General features: G+C 41.9%; 1 protein-coding gene across 1 annotated transcript in view; it reads right to left on the bottom strand.

The window, feature by feature from the left end:
- SMARCAL1 (SWI/SNF related, matrix associated, actin dependent regulator of chromatin, subfamily a-like 1) overlaps positions 1-16,310 on the bottom strand; it is a 35,493-nt gene extending 19,183 nt beyond the window's left edge. Inside the window, exons 1-8 of the mRNA XM_009071333.1 lie at positions 15,440-16,310; positions 14,708-14,758; positions 11,860-12,120; positions 10,626-10,676; positions 6,399-6,579; positions 5,306-5,456; positions 2,310-2,468; positions 483-548 (exon numbers count right to left, since the gene is read on the bottom strand). Coding sequence (XP_009069581.1) covers positions 483-548; positions 2,310-2,468; positions 5,306-5,456; positions 6,399-6,579; positions 10,626-10,676; positions 11,860-12,120; positions 14,708-14,758; positions 15,440-16,310 — 1,791 coding nt within the window. The remainder of the gene's footprint in view (positions 1-482; positions 549-2,309; positions 2,469-5,305; positions 5,457-6,398; positions 6,580-10,625; positions 10,677-11,859; positions 12,121-14,707; positions 14,759-15,439) is intronic.
- Between the last annotated feature and the right edge of the window lie 705 nt (positions 16,311-17,015).

The following is a 17,015-nucleotide window of genomic DNA, read 5'->3' as shown; positions in this document are numbered from 1 at the left end:
GCAAATATATTGGAATTTTGCACTAACAGACTAGAGCTCTAAACTTAAGCCAAGGAAGGGACCTAGGTAATGTTCTGATACACAGCAGCAATCTGTGTGCTAAGAGGCAACTGATAATGATTATTTCCATTAAACAAGCTACAGTGGCAACACCATATTCTTTCAACTCCCCCTGAATAAATTCAGTAAGTTTTGATATTCCCTTTTTCCCATCACCATAAAACTCATCAGTGGCAGCACCACAATTAGATCAAGGGAGCTTCTTAAGTTCTTTTGTTAGGACTTGCCCTCTAATATTTGTATGGAGACAAGTGGTAAACCCAGAGACACATTTTGCTCTTGGATCTACACCATTACCTGGATTTACCCTTACACAACAGAAGAAGTCAGCTGCTAGTTCCTCCACCTGGTAAACAGAGCAACACTGACTTGGGAGCCTGACCTGAGCAGTTAGAGGTCTGGCACCCACCCAGCATACACACCTTGAGGAGAGGCATGGCAGCTCGGCATCGTGCAGTTTTTGTGTTCTTTAGGAAATGAGATTCATCCTGAAACAAAACAATCATGAAAGTGAAGTCAGTTCTTATCCATACTCCAACTGCAGGCTACAGAACAAATTCCCAGCATTCTCAGATATTTAATATTACAAGGCTATCATCTCAGAGAATATTTCAGGCATTGGGATAGTCACTACAAATTCTAAATAGAAAGACAGGATGGAGAATAGCAGGCTTCCTACATTCAAACCTGCAGCTGCAAGCAAATGGAACAGAAATCAAACCTTGCAGCCATGAATCATAAATGACCACCAAAAAAAAGTGAGCAGAGGGGGCTGGAGAGGGAAGGAGAAAGAGGAACATTATTTCCACCACTAATGCTCATTTGCCTCTATGTATCCTTTAAATGCAGCAAACACAGGAAGCCTATACAGTGCCAGTTCCCTTAATAAGGGGTTAATGAAAATTAAAAGGAAAAAAAAAGAAATCTAATTAGGATCCAACTGTTCTGCTGATAGGGCTCACCAGGTGGATAATAGTCTCTTACTTGAGACATCACCCTCAAACAGGCTGCATTCCTACCGCTGTAGCAAGGCAGAACTTACTAAATGTAACCAGTGCTCTCCAAGGGTACATTCTCTTCTTTCCACATGTATAAAAGCAAGTAACCATGAATGCAAAGACAATACAACTGTTTAGCCTCTCAGGCACAGGCTTCTCCCTCCTGATTAACAAATAAGCTACCTTAATGTTCCCAGCTATCAAAAGATTAGAAGACAACGCACAGAAGCTCAGCACTCAGTAGGGCTACTCTCACCTGTAAAAACATACTCAGGGTCCAAATTTGAACATATAAACACACAGAAAGAACATCTGTCAGTTTAGGCCTGGTAAAATGTTCCAGAGCAGTAGCCCTAGAGCCCTATTCCGCCCTCCCCAGTCTACAAAAGTAACGGTCTGAATGGAATGTTTAGTCAGAGAGTAGGTAGGGAAAAAAATACAAAACCGAAAAAAATCAATTCCCCCATGAGTAGTTTGATCTCCAAAGAAGTCCATCTAATACTGAGAAACAAAATGATTATTATGTTCCAATTGTCATGATCTTAAGACAGGTGCATGTGTGCTGAAAACTAGAGTGAGAACATCAAACACTCATAGTAAGCTATATATACATTTTTCTCTCTATTGATCCAAGCTGGATTTGAAACACTAGATGTTTTGAATTTTTAGTAACTGAAATCCAGAAAAATACCTTTTACCGTGGCTCTGTAAAAGGATGAAAAATGGATTTTGAAGTAATTTACAGAAGAAATGTTACAAGTGATCAAAGAAGGCTTAATGCAGATTGTCAGTGGAACACAAGCAAAGGGAGATTTTTTCGATGCTTTACCCACATACTTGATGTTGAGAGGTTATCTGGTTTACTGGATAAACACTAACACCACCCTGAAGTCCAATCCCCTTAAAAAGATACATTTCCAAGACTACTGTATTACCACACCACACCACACCACATTAAACACCTTTCCCTCCAGCAGAGGATATGACCAACCGCAATGAAATCAGAGGCACCATGACCAGTAAAAGTGAAAAAAAAATCTCAGGAATCAGAAAAGAATTAAACTCTACTAGTTATTTCAAAAGGTTTCAAAGAAACCTCATGCTTCTACTCACCAAGACAGCTGTGATCACAGCCACAATTACAAGATAGTTTCAGTCCTAAATAAGACCCATTTCACACTTTTCTGCTATACAAAGTTTTACCCCATTTGCAGCACACAATCAACTTGAAAATTTTAGTGTACTACTTACAACAATAACTACTTTGAATGGGCTATTAAGTTGCTTGTCCATCTTGCTGAGCAGGTCAAAGCTGATGATGTTGATCAAGCTTCCTGTTAGGTTGTCTTTGCCTGTCACTATGACATGGGTGCTACCTGGACTCAAGGATGGAAGCCACCTGTGAAATGCCTGGAGGAAGAGGAAAGATATTAATTGCATTCTGGTGCTTATCTGTTTTGTCAAGATCCCAAAGAACTTCATAGAACACCCTCATGAATACTCAGAACATGGAGCCACTCCATCCACCATTAGACACCACCTGGGTGCGCAGTAGGGATAAGCAGCCTTCCCAAAGCAACCACCTTAGTAATGGGAAGATCAACAACAGAACTCAGGTTATAAGGTGAAATCTACCTTCCACAGCTAGGAAGGCTCAAATATGCTCTATTCTTTCTCCTTACTGAATTATTTTTTTAAAAATCCAAATAAAGCAAACAAACAAACCCACAAAATACCAATAAAACAGTAAAACAAAAAACCCAACTGATCTGTGATACAAGTGTGCATAATCTCCTGACAATGTCACCTGCTATATTCAGAGCCAGAGAATACTGTGACCACTAATTACAGGGAAAGTTAGTTTCCCACTCAACAGGAAACCTCAGGCTGTGAAACAGGCATCTAAGCAGTAGACATCTATCACTCTATCAATGTTTACTCCACAGTGAAGATGAAGTACAGCTTATCCAGATCAACAAAACTCTACTACCTCTCCTTAAAAAGTCTCAAAAACCCTCCAAAAACTGCCAAACAAAAATCCAAAATTAAAAGATCAAGCTGACAACACACCAGCTGCTCTATGACAGCAGCTGAAATACATGTGGTAATAGTCATTCAAATCAACCTCCTGAAATGCTCCACACACCAGAGCAAGATATCCTCCCCCAAACCCATCTGTTAGCCACAGACCACCCACCATTTCCCTTGTAATTGTGTCCCCAATGACATGAAGCTCTCTGAAATATTTGAGTTCTGATGATGTTGCTCTGCAGAAAACCGGCTGGGGCTTTGGCCATCAGGATTTGGTGCCTACATAAATGTATCCAAGTGGTGATGAGAAATAGCATCTCTGTCCCTAGACCCTTCACTCGTAGAAATCCCTGAACCATCATCCCTCTCCACTGTTCACCAACCACATGCTGCAGCCAGAGGAGTTAAATGCGAGCTTCTCGCATTTCTCAGGATGTGAGAAAGTAACAATTAACTATCCCTTACCACACCACAATCAAAATGAGCCAACATGCAGGCAAGTTTAGGTCCCAAACAAAAAAACCACATGGCTGATTCCAAGTCAAAACTTAGACCAAGGTGGCAGCAACAGGAAAGTATCTGGAAGCTCCTAGCTATACTGCCCTCTTTTTATAAAGGGTACACGACTAATTCAAATCATAAAAGTGATCCTGTATTTCTCATTTGATGCTGACCTTTGTCCACCAGAAGTGCTTTGAAACTGCCTTGACTGTTAATTATTTGTTTCAAAGCTGAATTCCAAATGCACATGGCTGCAGCACTTCTTACTCAAGCATACCTCACATCTTCCCACTAGCTTCCTACGACACCTCAATATAAAGTCACTCAGTGGCCTGAGCCCAGAAAGCCAAAATAAAACACTGACAACTCTAGGATGAAGAAAATTTCTGGCAATTCAGCTCCAGAGACACCACAAAAGCTTCTACCATTACAGTAAAACACATCTGTGCAAGAATGAACTGAGTAGATCACAGACTACAATAATCTTCACTTTCTTCCACTTTCTGTGACATACTTTTCTCACACCCGCATCCTTCACATACTCACTAAGCAACACAGGTCTCTAAAGCAAATGCCCTAACAAAACACTTCCCACAGCAGCCTCCTGTGGCATTGGGACTAGGGGAAAGAAGAAGAAATCAAGCACTCAAAGAAAACAAACAAAACCACCTCATATTGCTTAAATCTCTTGAGGCAGAATGTCTAAGTCTAGTTGTAGGTGCTCAGTACTTCCAAAAACCAGGTTCCACATTGTTCCTGGCAGGTATCCCACAACAGTGATGGATTCAGGTTAGGTGTTGACACAGCCTTTGAAGTATCAGGTATGACAAGCATCACCCTCTTCAGTAAACAAAGAAACTTTTCTTGCTGCCCAACATTTTGCATGTGAAAACACACACTGAGATGCTGTAATGACCTGGTTACAGCACAAAACCAGCAAATCCCAATCAATACTCTTCTTATCAACGCAATATTCCAGGAAAAATTACACTCCTACCTGTTCCTGCTCAGGCATGATTTTACTGACCCAAAACCTCTGGCTCATCTTTTCCACCCACAGCGAACATTTCACTCGCCTATGGCGACCCAACAGCCTCAGTGTACAAACAGTGGCAGTGATTTATTTCAAGATATATATACCAACCATACAAGCTTTCTTGGGCTTCAATCAGCATTAATAAAGGACTATCATAGGAGTCAGCAGCATACAGTAGACAGGCAAAAGAGGTATTAGGACTGACACTTAATGATGATGATAATGGGGCCTTTTGAACAGAGCGGAGAATCCCAGTATCTGGGCCTCTGTTCCAGCCAAGGAACTGGCAAATATGTCTATGAAGGGCTTGAATACACAATTGCTTGAATGTAACTATTATCTTTGACACTCATGAGTAAAATTCCCACCTGGAGCCAGCTGACTTGCAGGAACAAAGTTAACAGAGGGTCCGAGGAGATACTTTCTCTAGTTCTCCCTCTTTCCAACAGATCAGTTGGATCACAAAAAGAAAATTGGCCAATAAAACAAAATGGGCATACACTGTACAGTCAATGCTAAGCAATTTTTCACCACCACCACCTCAAGTTTCTAAATCAGTCTAATTTTTAGTTTCTTTGCCTTAATACTTCAAAATATTTACCTTTTACAAAGCACAGTACAGTATAACCATCACACAGGCCCTTTACTGGCCACCTCCACATGCTAAAGGTCTCAGTACCTCTGCCCACGTAAACCTCACGGAAGAAGGAGTCACCACCAGCAAGGGCCATTCCTTTTGGTAATATGCAGCAATGCAGATTGCCTGAATGGTCTTGCCCAAGCCCATGTCATCTGCAAGAAGTAAACGTCCATTCCTGAAAATTGCAAAACTGGAGAAAATAGAGAGGGAAGTAAGAGTCAAAAATAGGTTACTATCTGGCAAACACGATGAGCACAAGTCATTGCCAAGCCTCTAATGTGCATCACCTGGAAGTGAGCTGGGTTCCTCAGCAAACCTGGATTTTCTCCCCTAGCCTTACACAAGTGAAGAACTCTCACAAATCTCTCAAAGCTTGGATGTTCCCAAACAGATTAGCTCAGCCCAGTCCTTAGAGACTGATTTCATATGAGAAGTAGTCTCAAAACCTTACAATTATTTAAAGCACATTCTTTCCACGGTGTTAGTCACATTCTGTCCCAGACTTCATCCTGACTGAGCTAAGAAATTATTATTAATAACAATGGAATTTAAGACCACTAAGTACAGACTTTCCTGGACAGCATATTGACGTCAACAACTAATGGTCATGTATGACAGGGACAGGGACATCTAAAATTTTAGCTCTACAAATAATTAGTCATTTTAAATCTTTCAGGGCCCGGGTCTCATTTCCTGGCCCTTTCCCATGTGTAGTTAATATTCTATAAACAACAACAAAAGAGATGGACTTGGGGGAAAAAATAGATGACCTTACAAAATAAAAAAAAAATCATATGACAATTATGCACATCCTGAATCACACAAGGGAGATCAGAGATGCATCATTTGAACAATTTTTTCAGACTAACAAAATGCTACTTTCCTCCTGACTCATGATGACTTCTATCTAGAAACAAAACACGTGTCACTCAAGAAATCAAAAAAAAATATCCCAACAAAACAAACCACACTGTACCAAACAGCCAAACGCCCAGAGTGCCAGAGTGTAACAGCCCTGAGACTCTGGAGGAATGTGGAGCCCTCCATGGAGGAGAACGCAACCTGGATGCCAATATAAACGACACAACTCTAGGCAAGGACTAGCTTTTAACAGCATGCAAAAAGCACATACTTCACACCTTCCCGCTGAAAGGGCATGAGGCTGGTCACAATTTTGGAGTCCACTACTGAAAGGTCAGCATCAGGAATGTCTGTCTGTGATGTAGATCTCTGCAGCTGAGCAGCAAAGGTCTGTATTACTGCCTCAGGCAGTGGCTCCACTTCTACTGCCAGGAGGCTCTGTAACACTTGCACTGCAAAGAACAGAGCAGTTTATTATTTGACAGGGGCAACATACACACAACTTACATTATGAATGTTAGGGCACAACCCTCAACCTCATCAACAACATTATTTCCTATCCTGAAACAGCTCACAGAAAGCACTGCATCATGCACAGGTGTTAGCCTGGCCTCTTCCCTGAAGTCTATTTCAGAACCACATGATGAATCACAACTCCTCCCTTCGTATTTAGACTTGATTATAAAAAAACCTGAAACTCTGATGCCATCATTCAGAGCTGATTGCTACTAATACAGCTGGAGCTGGATTATTCACACTGAGGGCAGCTTAGGGCACACTTTACTCAGAAATGAAAGTACAGATTTGAACAAAGGAGCTCCTGAAGCCTAGAAGGCAGGGGCATCTTTATCTTGACCTTGGGATTCCACATTAAATACCTCTGAGGTCTTCACCATGCCAGAACCACCAGGAGTGACCCAAGACACAGTTACCTAAAGAATATCATACATCATCTGCTTTGAAAACTCTCATATCCTGTTCCCCAAACTCACACACGTTGGGTTCTGTCTCCACTTTATCCCCCTCATTTACCACATTTGGGTAAGAAAACAGGAAGCACCTCAAGAGTCAGAGAGACTGCTGTGGTACCACCATCAGCAGCACTCTGACAGCCAAACTCCAGGATCACAGTACCAACAGCACCTCACTGCTCAGCTGGTGTCCACTGCTGTTCTCTTGGACAGAAGCAGTCTGCAGGACAGAACCAGCCCACAGGCAATCACTCGAGTTCCTCACTACTACTGTTGTTTCACCCATGAAGCCCCTCAACTTTGCCTTCCCAGTCAAACTAAAGGGATCTTCAGCCTCCGTCATGCCAAGACCTCAGAGCCTTCATCTTTTCAACCCATAAACCATAACAAGCAAAGCATCTAGGCAATTCTCTTCCTGAACAACCTTATTTCAGTCCCCTCCAGCAGCCTCTCTATCCCAACCCCCAAAAGATAATGGTATTTCTTTTTAATCCAACAGTAAATTTCTATTAAAACAAATACCAGTTTAAACCAGGAAAACATATGTAGCAAATTTTAACAGTGACAATGAAACAAAAGACACCTCTACACTAGGAACACAAATGCATGTGCACAAATCTTTCTTGCAGGAAGCAACTTCCTTTTTTATTTAGTGGTTGGTTTGTATATTAAGTCCAGAAGACATAAAAAGCCTGTTTGTAAAAACAACTGAAACAAGAACTCACTACATCAGCAGTAAATGCACCAGAATTCAGTTAGGTATTTTTATTTCAGTTATCTCCAAGAGGAAAGCAGCAGGATGGACCCCTGCCATATAAAGGGAGAATGCAATTCCAAGAAATATACATATGAAAAGATTTCCATTTGTGGTTGAGCAATGACCAAACTTTTTAAACTCTCCAGTTTAATTTATACTTCTTCAATAGCAGGAACTCTCTCCACCCGAAGTACAGCACAAGCTTGTTATTACACTCACAGACTGAGCTATGTGTTAGCATAATTGCTACAATTTGCTCACTGATAATTCTGTTGCTATTGTTCTGTACATGAGTTGGGAGAGTGATTAAGATATATCTGCCACCAGCATGATTCATCCAACAGACATTTTTTACTGAAGTGACCTTTATATAAAGATGACTGAGCAACTAGGCAAAGAGACATTAACCTCTACAAACAGTTCCCAGCTAACAGATCTCTCTGCTGGAAATGGCAACCAGCCTTTTTTAATTCTTCCCTTTTTTATTTTGATGTAGGCAAATGAACAGGCACAAAGCAAATGCTGCTTCTCTAAAAAGCACGTGCTAGAAGCCTCAAATGCCCTCACAAATTACACCCTGCAAGATTCATGGAAATTATTTTTTTTCTTTCCTCAAATCTGTGGGATTCTGAATACTTCATGTAATGTATACAGCTGCCAACCAGCATAACTGAGACTGTGACAGACTGGGAGGTGATGTGTTTGCTCAGACTGCCTAGCATGTGCTACAGGATCAGGTCCTTTGTACGTACAGAAGGCTCTTTTAACAAATTGTTAGAGATTATTAGCTCTCACTGAAATCAAGAGTGTCAGCACCCCAACCCTGCAGTTTCATCGTAGTCTCCACCAAGACACACTCACTTCTTTTCAAGATCTGGCATCCCTACATGGCCCCACCACATGGCTTTCAGACCTACAACCATTACTTCTGTTATTGAGACATGCATCACAGAAGAATTCATATACTCAATTATTAACATGCTCTGGGATCCTGCGGAAGCAGGAGCCCATGCTGGGAAAAAACTACTCTGAGCAACAGCACTTCAGCTCTGAAACACTCAGTCACTCTTTTTAAGAATGTGTGTAGAGCACCTTGCTTATTATCTTTCTGAAGCTTAACCCAACCAAACTCCACAGCTTCATTCCCTCATGAGTACCAAGGCAAACACAGCAGGCTAACTGGGATGATAAATAATAATACTTACAACTCGTGTAATGCTATTCGTCTCAAAGCACTCTATAAACTTAACTAAACATAAAAACCTAAGAAGCAGATGTGCTAGAAACATGCTGCTGAGACTGGATTATTCTGCAAAGTTGTACCCATTTAAAAACAAACACACCAAAACACAAGAAACCACAGTTCTACATTTCAGTTCAGCGAGTCCCAGTTTCAGCAGCATTACACAGATGTGTAACGGCCAGAGGCAACAGGCAGGAACTGACGTACAGGAAGTTCCACCTGAATATGAGTAAAAACTTTACTTTGTGGGTGACTGAGCACTGGAACAGATTGCCCAGAGAGGCTGTGGAGTCTCCCTCAGTGGAAGTACTCAAGAACTGTCTGGATACAACCCTGTGCCATGTGCTGTAGAATGACCCTGCCTGAGCAGGGAGGTTGGACCAGATGACCCCCTGTAGCCCCTTCCAGCCTTATCCATTCTGTGACTTCGTGATCCTGAGTCTACTATTCAAATTCTACCAAAGATATGAATGCTGTAGCAACACTATGTGCTTATATTCTACTTGCAAGGAAAAATATGATGCTCTCTCAAAAGGACCTTTTTTTCAATCATCCAAACAGCACCAAAACATTTTAGCAGAGTATGAAATTCATCTTCAACAGTGCCTCTGCTTCAAGTGGATTTGCACACTTCTGCAACAGAAACAAGCAGCGCTTCTTCTTTGCCTCAGAACCAACTCAGTTCTGGAAGCAATCTGAATTCTAACCTGCCACATACACCAATTAAAAACTTATCAGTTGTGTGCTGCCTGCAAAGTCATTATTACCAGCAGTAACATTTGAGGCTGAACAACATCAGCTAGACAGCACCCCAACTGTAACTGTGGATGAACTGGTTGTTACAGAAGTCATCTTCTGACTTGAAAACCTACTGCTATGACCTGAAAAACAAAATTTGCTGGGTGTGAAATGAACTAGCACAACACCACGCACACTGCATAAGGAACTGGAAGTAAAACTGCCTGATACATGTTTGTTTTCTAAGCAAGGGGTGGCTGTGACAGTTTATGAATTGATGTACACACAAAAGGGAGCTAGGTGGGCTGGCACTGAGGGTGAGGGGAGCACAGGTAAAACAAGTCAGTTAATACAAAATTTCTGCAGGGACAGGTAGGCTTGGCAGCCACCATGTCAATCTCTTCAAATTTGGCAAGTGGGAACAAAAGAATCCATTCTCCTGCAACTCTTAGTTCCAGTAGAGCTGCTTTATATTAGAAGCAATAAAAATAACTTTGTGATCATAAATATATCCATGCTGTAAGAAATGGTAAAGAAATCCAGTGTAGAATCTGACAAGAGATAAAGTTACTCTCCCAGTGGGCCCCTAAAACTCTGTCATGAATAGCATACATTAATGAAGTTTTGAGCCTGGGCAAACAGTGTAAATGTCTGACAAAACAGGAAGACACTGGCTTCACGGGTCATTAGCAGCTTGTCTCCCCAGAGTGAAAAAGAGGGAAGAAATGAAGTTAGAATTCATTTGCCTCCCCAGAAAATAGCCCTCACCAGGGAAACACAGCTACTCACTTAGTCTGGGGTAGTCCTCCAGCAGGAAATTCCACTTCCTGGTGTTCATATCTGCAATACAAACACTGTCTTAAGTCTCATTTTTAAAAGACCGAATTATCTGTCCATAAGAACATGTCGATCCATCCATATCCTCTGCATTTCAGAGCTGCTATAAAAGAATTGTTACCTTGTTCAAAATCAATTCTCCTCTGTTTGCTTTCACATTAAGCAAACAGTTTGGAGAAGATTTGAAAGTATGAGCACACATCTAAAACTGGAGGTATCACTGGAGCAAGCCAAGGTCAGTTCTTCTAATGAACCTCTGTAATGAACCCACTTGCCCAAGGATTTTGGCAATCACTTTTACTGCAAGAAACAAAGAATGTGCATGAAGGTTCCTATTTGTTAACTGACAAACTCTGACTCTGACTGATCAGTAACACAATCACTTTCAGTTGTGCCTCTGTACCCTACAGGGTACAGAGGAAATTCACCAATTCATCAATACCCAAAATGTAACATGAATGCCAGACCTACCTGGCAGGTTTACGCCTGGGTAGCACCTGCTTACAACATCCAGGCAAAGCAGAGTGAATTCAGAGTCAGCTGAAGACACAGTGACCTGGGTGCATCCGTCCCCAAAGAATAAGAGCTCCATAATTTGTTCTCCATGCTGTCACTGACCTGCTGTGACACTGTGCAGGTCACCTCATCACTCCGTGCTTCATTTCCCAAATTACCATAGGGGAAAAAATGATATTTACCATTGCAATCCGAATGCCAACATAAAATGTGCTCTACAGTTCCATTCGCCTCAGAAACATTGGTAAAGCTGCTGTTAAATTAAGTCTGCTCAGGCAGTTGCATTATACACCAGAGTAAAGCAGGAGAAATACAAGAATGTCCAACAGCATTTGGTAATAAACACAAGAATTTCACAGGGTCTCCATACTGCTGGCAAATTATCAACACGTCCCAACTCAACAGCAAAAGCAATGATGCTGAGTTCTGAAATACCACCTTCACTAACAGGGCCAGGAGAGGACATGTTCTGTCATGGGGCAAAGAGCTGAACACAGATACAGCACCAAACCAGAACTACAAGAGCTCTCAAAATCTTCATCAAAGCACATTCTCTTCTGTGCTTTCAGAGGGATGTAGTCTCACAATCTCTCTTCTCTGAAGCATTCACAGCACTCCAAGAGCAGCCCCAAAAAGGACATTAGAATAACGCAAAACCAACAAGACTCACCATAATTTCTGGAATCCATCTGTTTGAACACTCCAATCACGTCTGCAGAATATCCAATATCAACCTCAAACCGCAAACGAGAGATCAGCACACACTTCCCTTTGACAAGGGCTGAGGGTTTCTTCCAGTTCTTACACATCTTCAAGAGGGATTTCACATCAACTCCATTGCCAATGAAAGGAGAGCCTGATGCCAAGCCAACTGCATTTTCCCCTTCCAGTGGTGCCAGAATTACTGACGAAAGTTGATTTGCTGCTTCCACTAGGGAGAAAAGCATGAGAAAGAGAAAAGAATGAATAGCAAAGAATACAGATAAGCTAAACATGCACAGGATGCCCTGGGAAGCAAAGGGACAAGAGGATAACAAACCATGCACCTTAAAGTTTAAGAGGAATGATAATTCCCTGCTTTTCACTCACAGGCACAAAGACTAGAGAGAACGATGGCCTGGAGGGACAGCTTGGTGGGATTTCCCACGGAGAACACAGCAAGGGCAGAGGGAACACGTGACAGTAGGTGAACAAGAACTTGTCCAGCATTGTCACTGCATTAGATTCCCTCTCTGTCTGCAATCCTAAAATGTGGCCCACTAGGCCAGGGCAAGCAATCTGCAGAACCACATTTAGCACTAAATTGCAAACAGCCATACAGCATTTTCACTTACAAAATCACAGGGACAGGGGCATGGTGATCAATAGTGTGTGCCTGAAAAGATTGGAAGGTGCTTCAGTAAACAGCAAAGGAGAAAGATCTAAAAATATCTGCCTCCTGCCTCATGTCAATGTCTGATATGCAATCTCATCTAGGAGGAATGCTGTATATTCATGGTGCTGGAGGAATGAACCTAGTCCAAATTCCTAAGTCTCCTTTATTATAATTTCTCGCTCTTTATTCTACTGTGTCTTACAGTCAGACTTGGACTTCCCCCCAGCCATATGCACCGCTGTCTTACCCATCACTTGCAATCACCTCTGTCACGATGCCAGGGCATGGAGAGAGAAGGGGCACAGAATCTTACAGCTGTTAGCCTGAGACCACAGCTACCCACACTAACAGACATGCCACTTATCCCTGTGCCTCTCTCCCAGTCTATACCCATATGTTGTCTTTATTGCTATAACTGAACTCTAATGGTTAAGGAACAAGAATAATTTTTTCTTGTACTTTTTACAGCACCGAAATAGTGAAGCTCAACCTCGAGACTCCAACTCAGGGGTACTACAGTAGCACAAAGATTCATGAACATCTGGAGCAGGGGGCCCCTAAGGACGTTCTGCCTCCATGTATATGTGGAGAGAAGCAACTTCCTCTAGCTGGTAGCTGTTTAGAGTAAATCCATGTGAACCCAGTCCTTTGAACTGCAACATCATGATACGTTCTGCTTCTTTTTAAGTAGTCCAGCTAACTGATATGCAACAAAAATGTACATAATTTAAGTTCAGTGGTTAAGATTTGAAAAGGGAGAAAGAAATTCAGACCCTTCCTTCCTAATCAGTTAATAAATAAACCATTTGAAATTTCATTCAACTTAATTTTAAAATAAGTGACTTCCAGAATAAATCCAAACATTTGAGATTTCTACTCCAAATAAGAAGTTTAAGAGCATCCAGTGAAAGTAATTTTTGAAGTAAGGAAACAATTTTAGATATTACTCTTTTAGCATTTCGTATCTTACCTCTACAACTGATACTGAAAGAAATTAGGGAAAAAACTGCATATTTTACTCTTTTATTTCACCAATTGTTTCTAGTCTTGACTGCATGTTTAATTTATAGTACAAAGAAAGAAAGGTAATACAGGACCACGTTATTCAGAAGAACTAAACCGTGAGAAGTTTTAAAACAATTATTTTGCACTTTCAAGACTTCAGGGCCCTATTAAATCGGTTCCCTTTTCTCAGGCTATTTTTCCCCAGTTTCATTGCCCAATGTTGATCACATACTGTCTCCACTTGTAAACAGGAACCTTCCACAAAGTACTCATATATTTGATAGCTTTAAGGAAAAGTGCCTGATTTCTAAAAAACAGTCTCTTCATTTGCAAGCTCCTTGGTGGAGAGACTCTGCTCTCATCTGTACTTGATACACTCCAAGCAAACCAGGAGTATTTAAATTATAAATGTGTGGCAACCCACATGGGAAGCTAAAATACCAGCACTCAACTGTGGTTTCTCAAAGTGCTCAACACAGGCCTAATTCTGTTCCCGCTGAAATCAATAGTGATTTATCACTCACTTCAATACAGTGTGCTTTTGAAAAGCTTACCTGAAGTATTTGCCTCTATCATCTCTCAATCTTTCCAGAGCAAAATAACAGAAGAGGGAAAAAACCCAAACCAAACCAACAAACCCATCCTTGTTAGGCCAAAAAAAGGCAAATCCATTTTCAGTCTCACTCAAAGCCCTGGAGAATTACCCTTTATCCTCTTCTGACACCCAAAATTAACAGGAAAAGAGTTTTAAAAAGAACAGTTTAAAAAGAAAATACATGAATGGACCCAGAAATTAAGCATCAGCCATTGGAACACACTCAGTTCTCAATACAGATTCAAATGAAGTACCAGTGCAGCAGATAATTTTCCTATGATTTTGTTGGCTGCTGAAAAAAAATTCAGCAAAGGCAGAAAAAGTTTAATCTTTTTATACAAAAAATTAAGTTTTTTTTCATCAACTAAAAATGTCAGAAAAATTTATGAGCTAGATGCCTAGAAGATGGGCATTATCTTTGCGTAGCATTACTTTTACTACTCCAGACAATAACAAAGCTAAATAATAACTCTGAAAGGCAGGGGAAGGGAAGGGTGTCACGATTTGGATTCTTTTTCATCATTGAACACTCCATTTACTTACTGAGACTGCTGTAATCTTCCAAGCTGAAATTCCACTTTTTCATAGCAGGATCTAAAATAGGGCAGAATTTGAATCATTTGGGGTAGAAAAAAGTGGTGGAGTGAAACATTCATGCGAGGTAAGAGCATTCAGTCTACTCAAGCAAACTTTTTGCCACACATCTGAAAAACAGTTATGGCCAAGTTTACAGCTATATGACACCAGATAAGCCATAGGGCATTTCAATACTAAGACAAGAAGAATGCAGCAGCCATTCAAAAGGATCAGCAACACATGGGGCAAAACAGAAGTAGAATATAACAAAAAAAGGCAGGGAGAAAAGACTCTAAGCAAGACAAAAGGTGGAGATTCCACTGTTCTCAGTAACCCAGTTAATAGAATCAGCTCATCAGCTCTGAACTACAGCTGAAGTGACCCATTTTCCCATAGCAATTTATGAATAACTGCTCTTCCTTCACTCATAAGAGACTCTGACCAGCTGCTGCCACTAAACTTCTCAGAGCACTGTTCACAAAGCAGGGTTTCTGAGTCCTTTTCTACATTCAAGCTATTTACACCCAGAATTTCTGTCCAATTTCATCTGCCTTTACTTTTTCCGTCCCCCACTAATACCACATATTCCACCCCAGCAACAGGTGCAGTGGTAAGGGCATATAGCAGCTACAGTTGCAGCAGATGCTGAAACTTCAACACAATGTACAAAAGAAATAATAGTAAACAATCAATTCTTACCATAGGCTTTGCTTGGTACCTTCTTAAACACAGCAACAAGTTCAGCATTATACCCTATTTCGACCTGGAATCGGTCTTCCCCGTGTTTCACACATTTTCCTTTTGTGACATTATTTGCTTTCTTGCAAGAGACAGCTTCAAAGGGAGAGCCCACACCAGCAGAGCTGGTCAGCTTCGGCATTCTACCACTGGCCTGAGAGACATCACCTCCCCCTTGTCTTCCCATCACTCTGCCCGTGTTTGTCTGCATTTCTGAATCACTCGGGGCGGTGCTGCTTGATGGTGAAACATATTTTAGGGCAGATTTGTTCTGACTTTGTAACATTTTACCACCATCAGGGTGCCCATTGTCAATTAATTTAGGACGAGATGGTTCTGAGGGGTTTCTGAAAGCTGGGTAGCATTTGGGCTGCTGGAATGTTCCACGATTAATTAAAGCTTGTTGTCCATGTTCCTGACCACCAGCACCCAAGTAATGTTTATGGGAATAACTCAGAGAATTTGGGATCGTTGTAGTGAACTGCTTAAGGCCACTTGCTTGCTCTGAGTCCTCCGAATGGTTCTTTTGCTGCTCTCCATGTGAGCCAGCCATCTGTTGGTTTGCAGTGGAATGGTTATAACCTTTCTGGAAACAGCTCTTCTGCTCTGCAGGACTGTCTGGGTTCTGTTGGTGCTGCCTAACAAACTTGACATGATTGTTTTCTTCCTTTGAGTTTCCCCGATTGCCCAGACTCTGTTCATCCAGCTGAGGTGCAGGGATGCCCGCCTGCCCAGCTCTCTGGGCTGCCAACCTCTCTGCTCTCCTAGCCAAAGCTATCTGCCGGTTCTCTTCGATCCTTCGCTTCTGTTCCTCCGTAAGGCCTGATGACATCTTTGACAATTCAAACAATACATCTGTACCAGAACTACATCAGGAAACAATCACAGAGGCACCTGCTGCTTTATGGGAATGGAGACCAGTCTACAAGGAAAACAAAAAACAATAAAGACAGACATGAAGATTCAATTCAGTTTCCCCAAATGATTATTGTGTTGATAACTCAGTATTATTAGTGATTATTACTGTAATTGATCCTATACAAGAATCCAGTAGTGCAGCAAAGCTGGCAGACCAAGGCTGAGCCATTATCAGCAAGTAGGTGCTGACCACCACTGATGGGGCTTTGCATGCCAGTCCTGCATATATAAAACATATGGAAAAAAGGAGAAAACCCCTACTCCACTGTGGTTCTGAGTACTCTTCTCTGCAGCCCCCAGCAGGACTGGTAACAGAGCAAAGCACTGGGACACCCTGCAAAGGCAGGCAAAGCAACACATCTCTGCACAGCCTCTTGTGGAAGCGTGTCCTGTTTCTGATGGGACAACGCTATCTTCCCTGCTCACCTTCGGCCCCTGGGCACCTCACAGCGCACCGCGGACACACACCGAACCCCGACGGGCAGAGGCACACCCGCAGGTCACAAACCTCCCGATACAAACAAGGACGCGGTTCCCACCTCATCCCCCGAGAGCTTGGCCTGGCTGCATCTGCTCCCGGCCCCAGCGCCCCGGGGACCCGAGACTCGCTCCGCCCGCT

Source organism: Acanthisitta chloris, unplaced genomic scaffold, assembly GCF_000695815.1.
Source record: "Acanthisitta chloris isolate BGI_N310 unplaced genomic scaffold, ASM69581v1 scaffold14543, whole genome shotgun sequence".
Classification (NCBI taxonomy): Eukaryota; Metazoa; Chordata; class Aves; order Passeriformes; family Acanthisittidae; genus Acanthisitta; species Acanthisitta chloris.
This window is presented reverse-complemented; position numbering and strand designations above follow the sequence as displayed.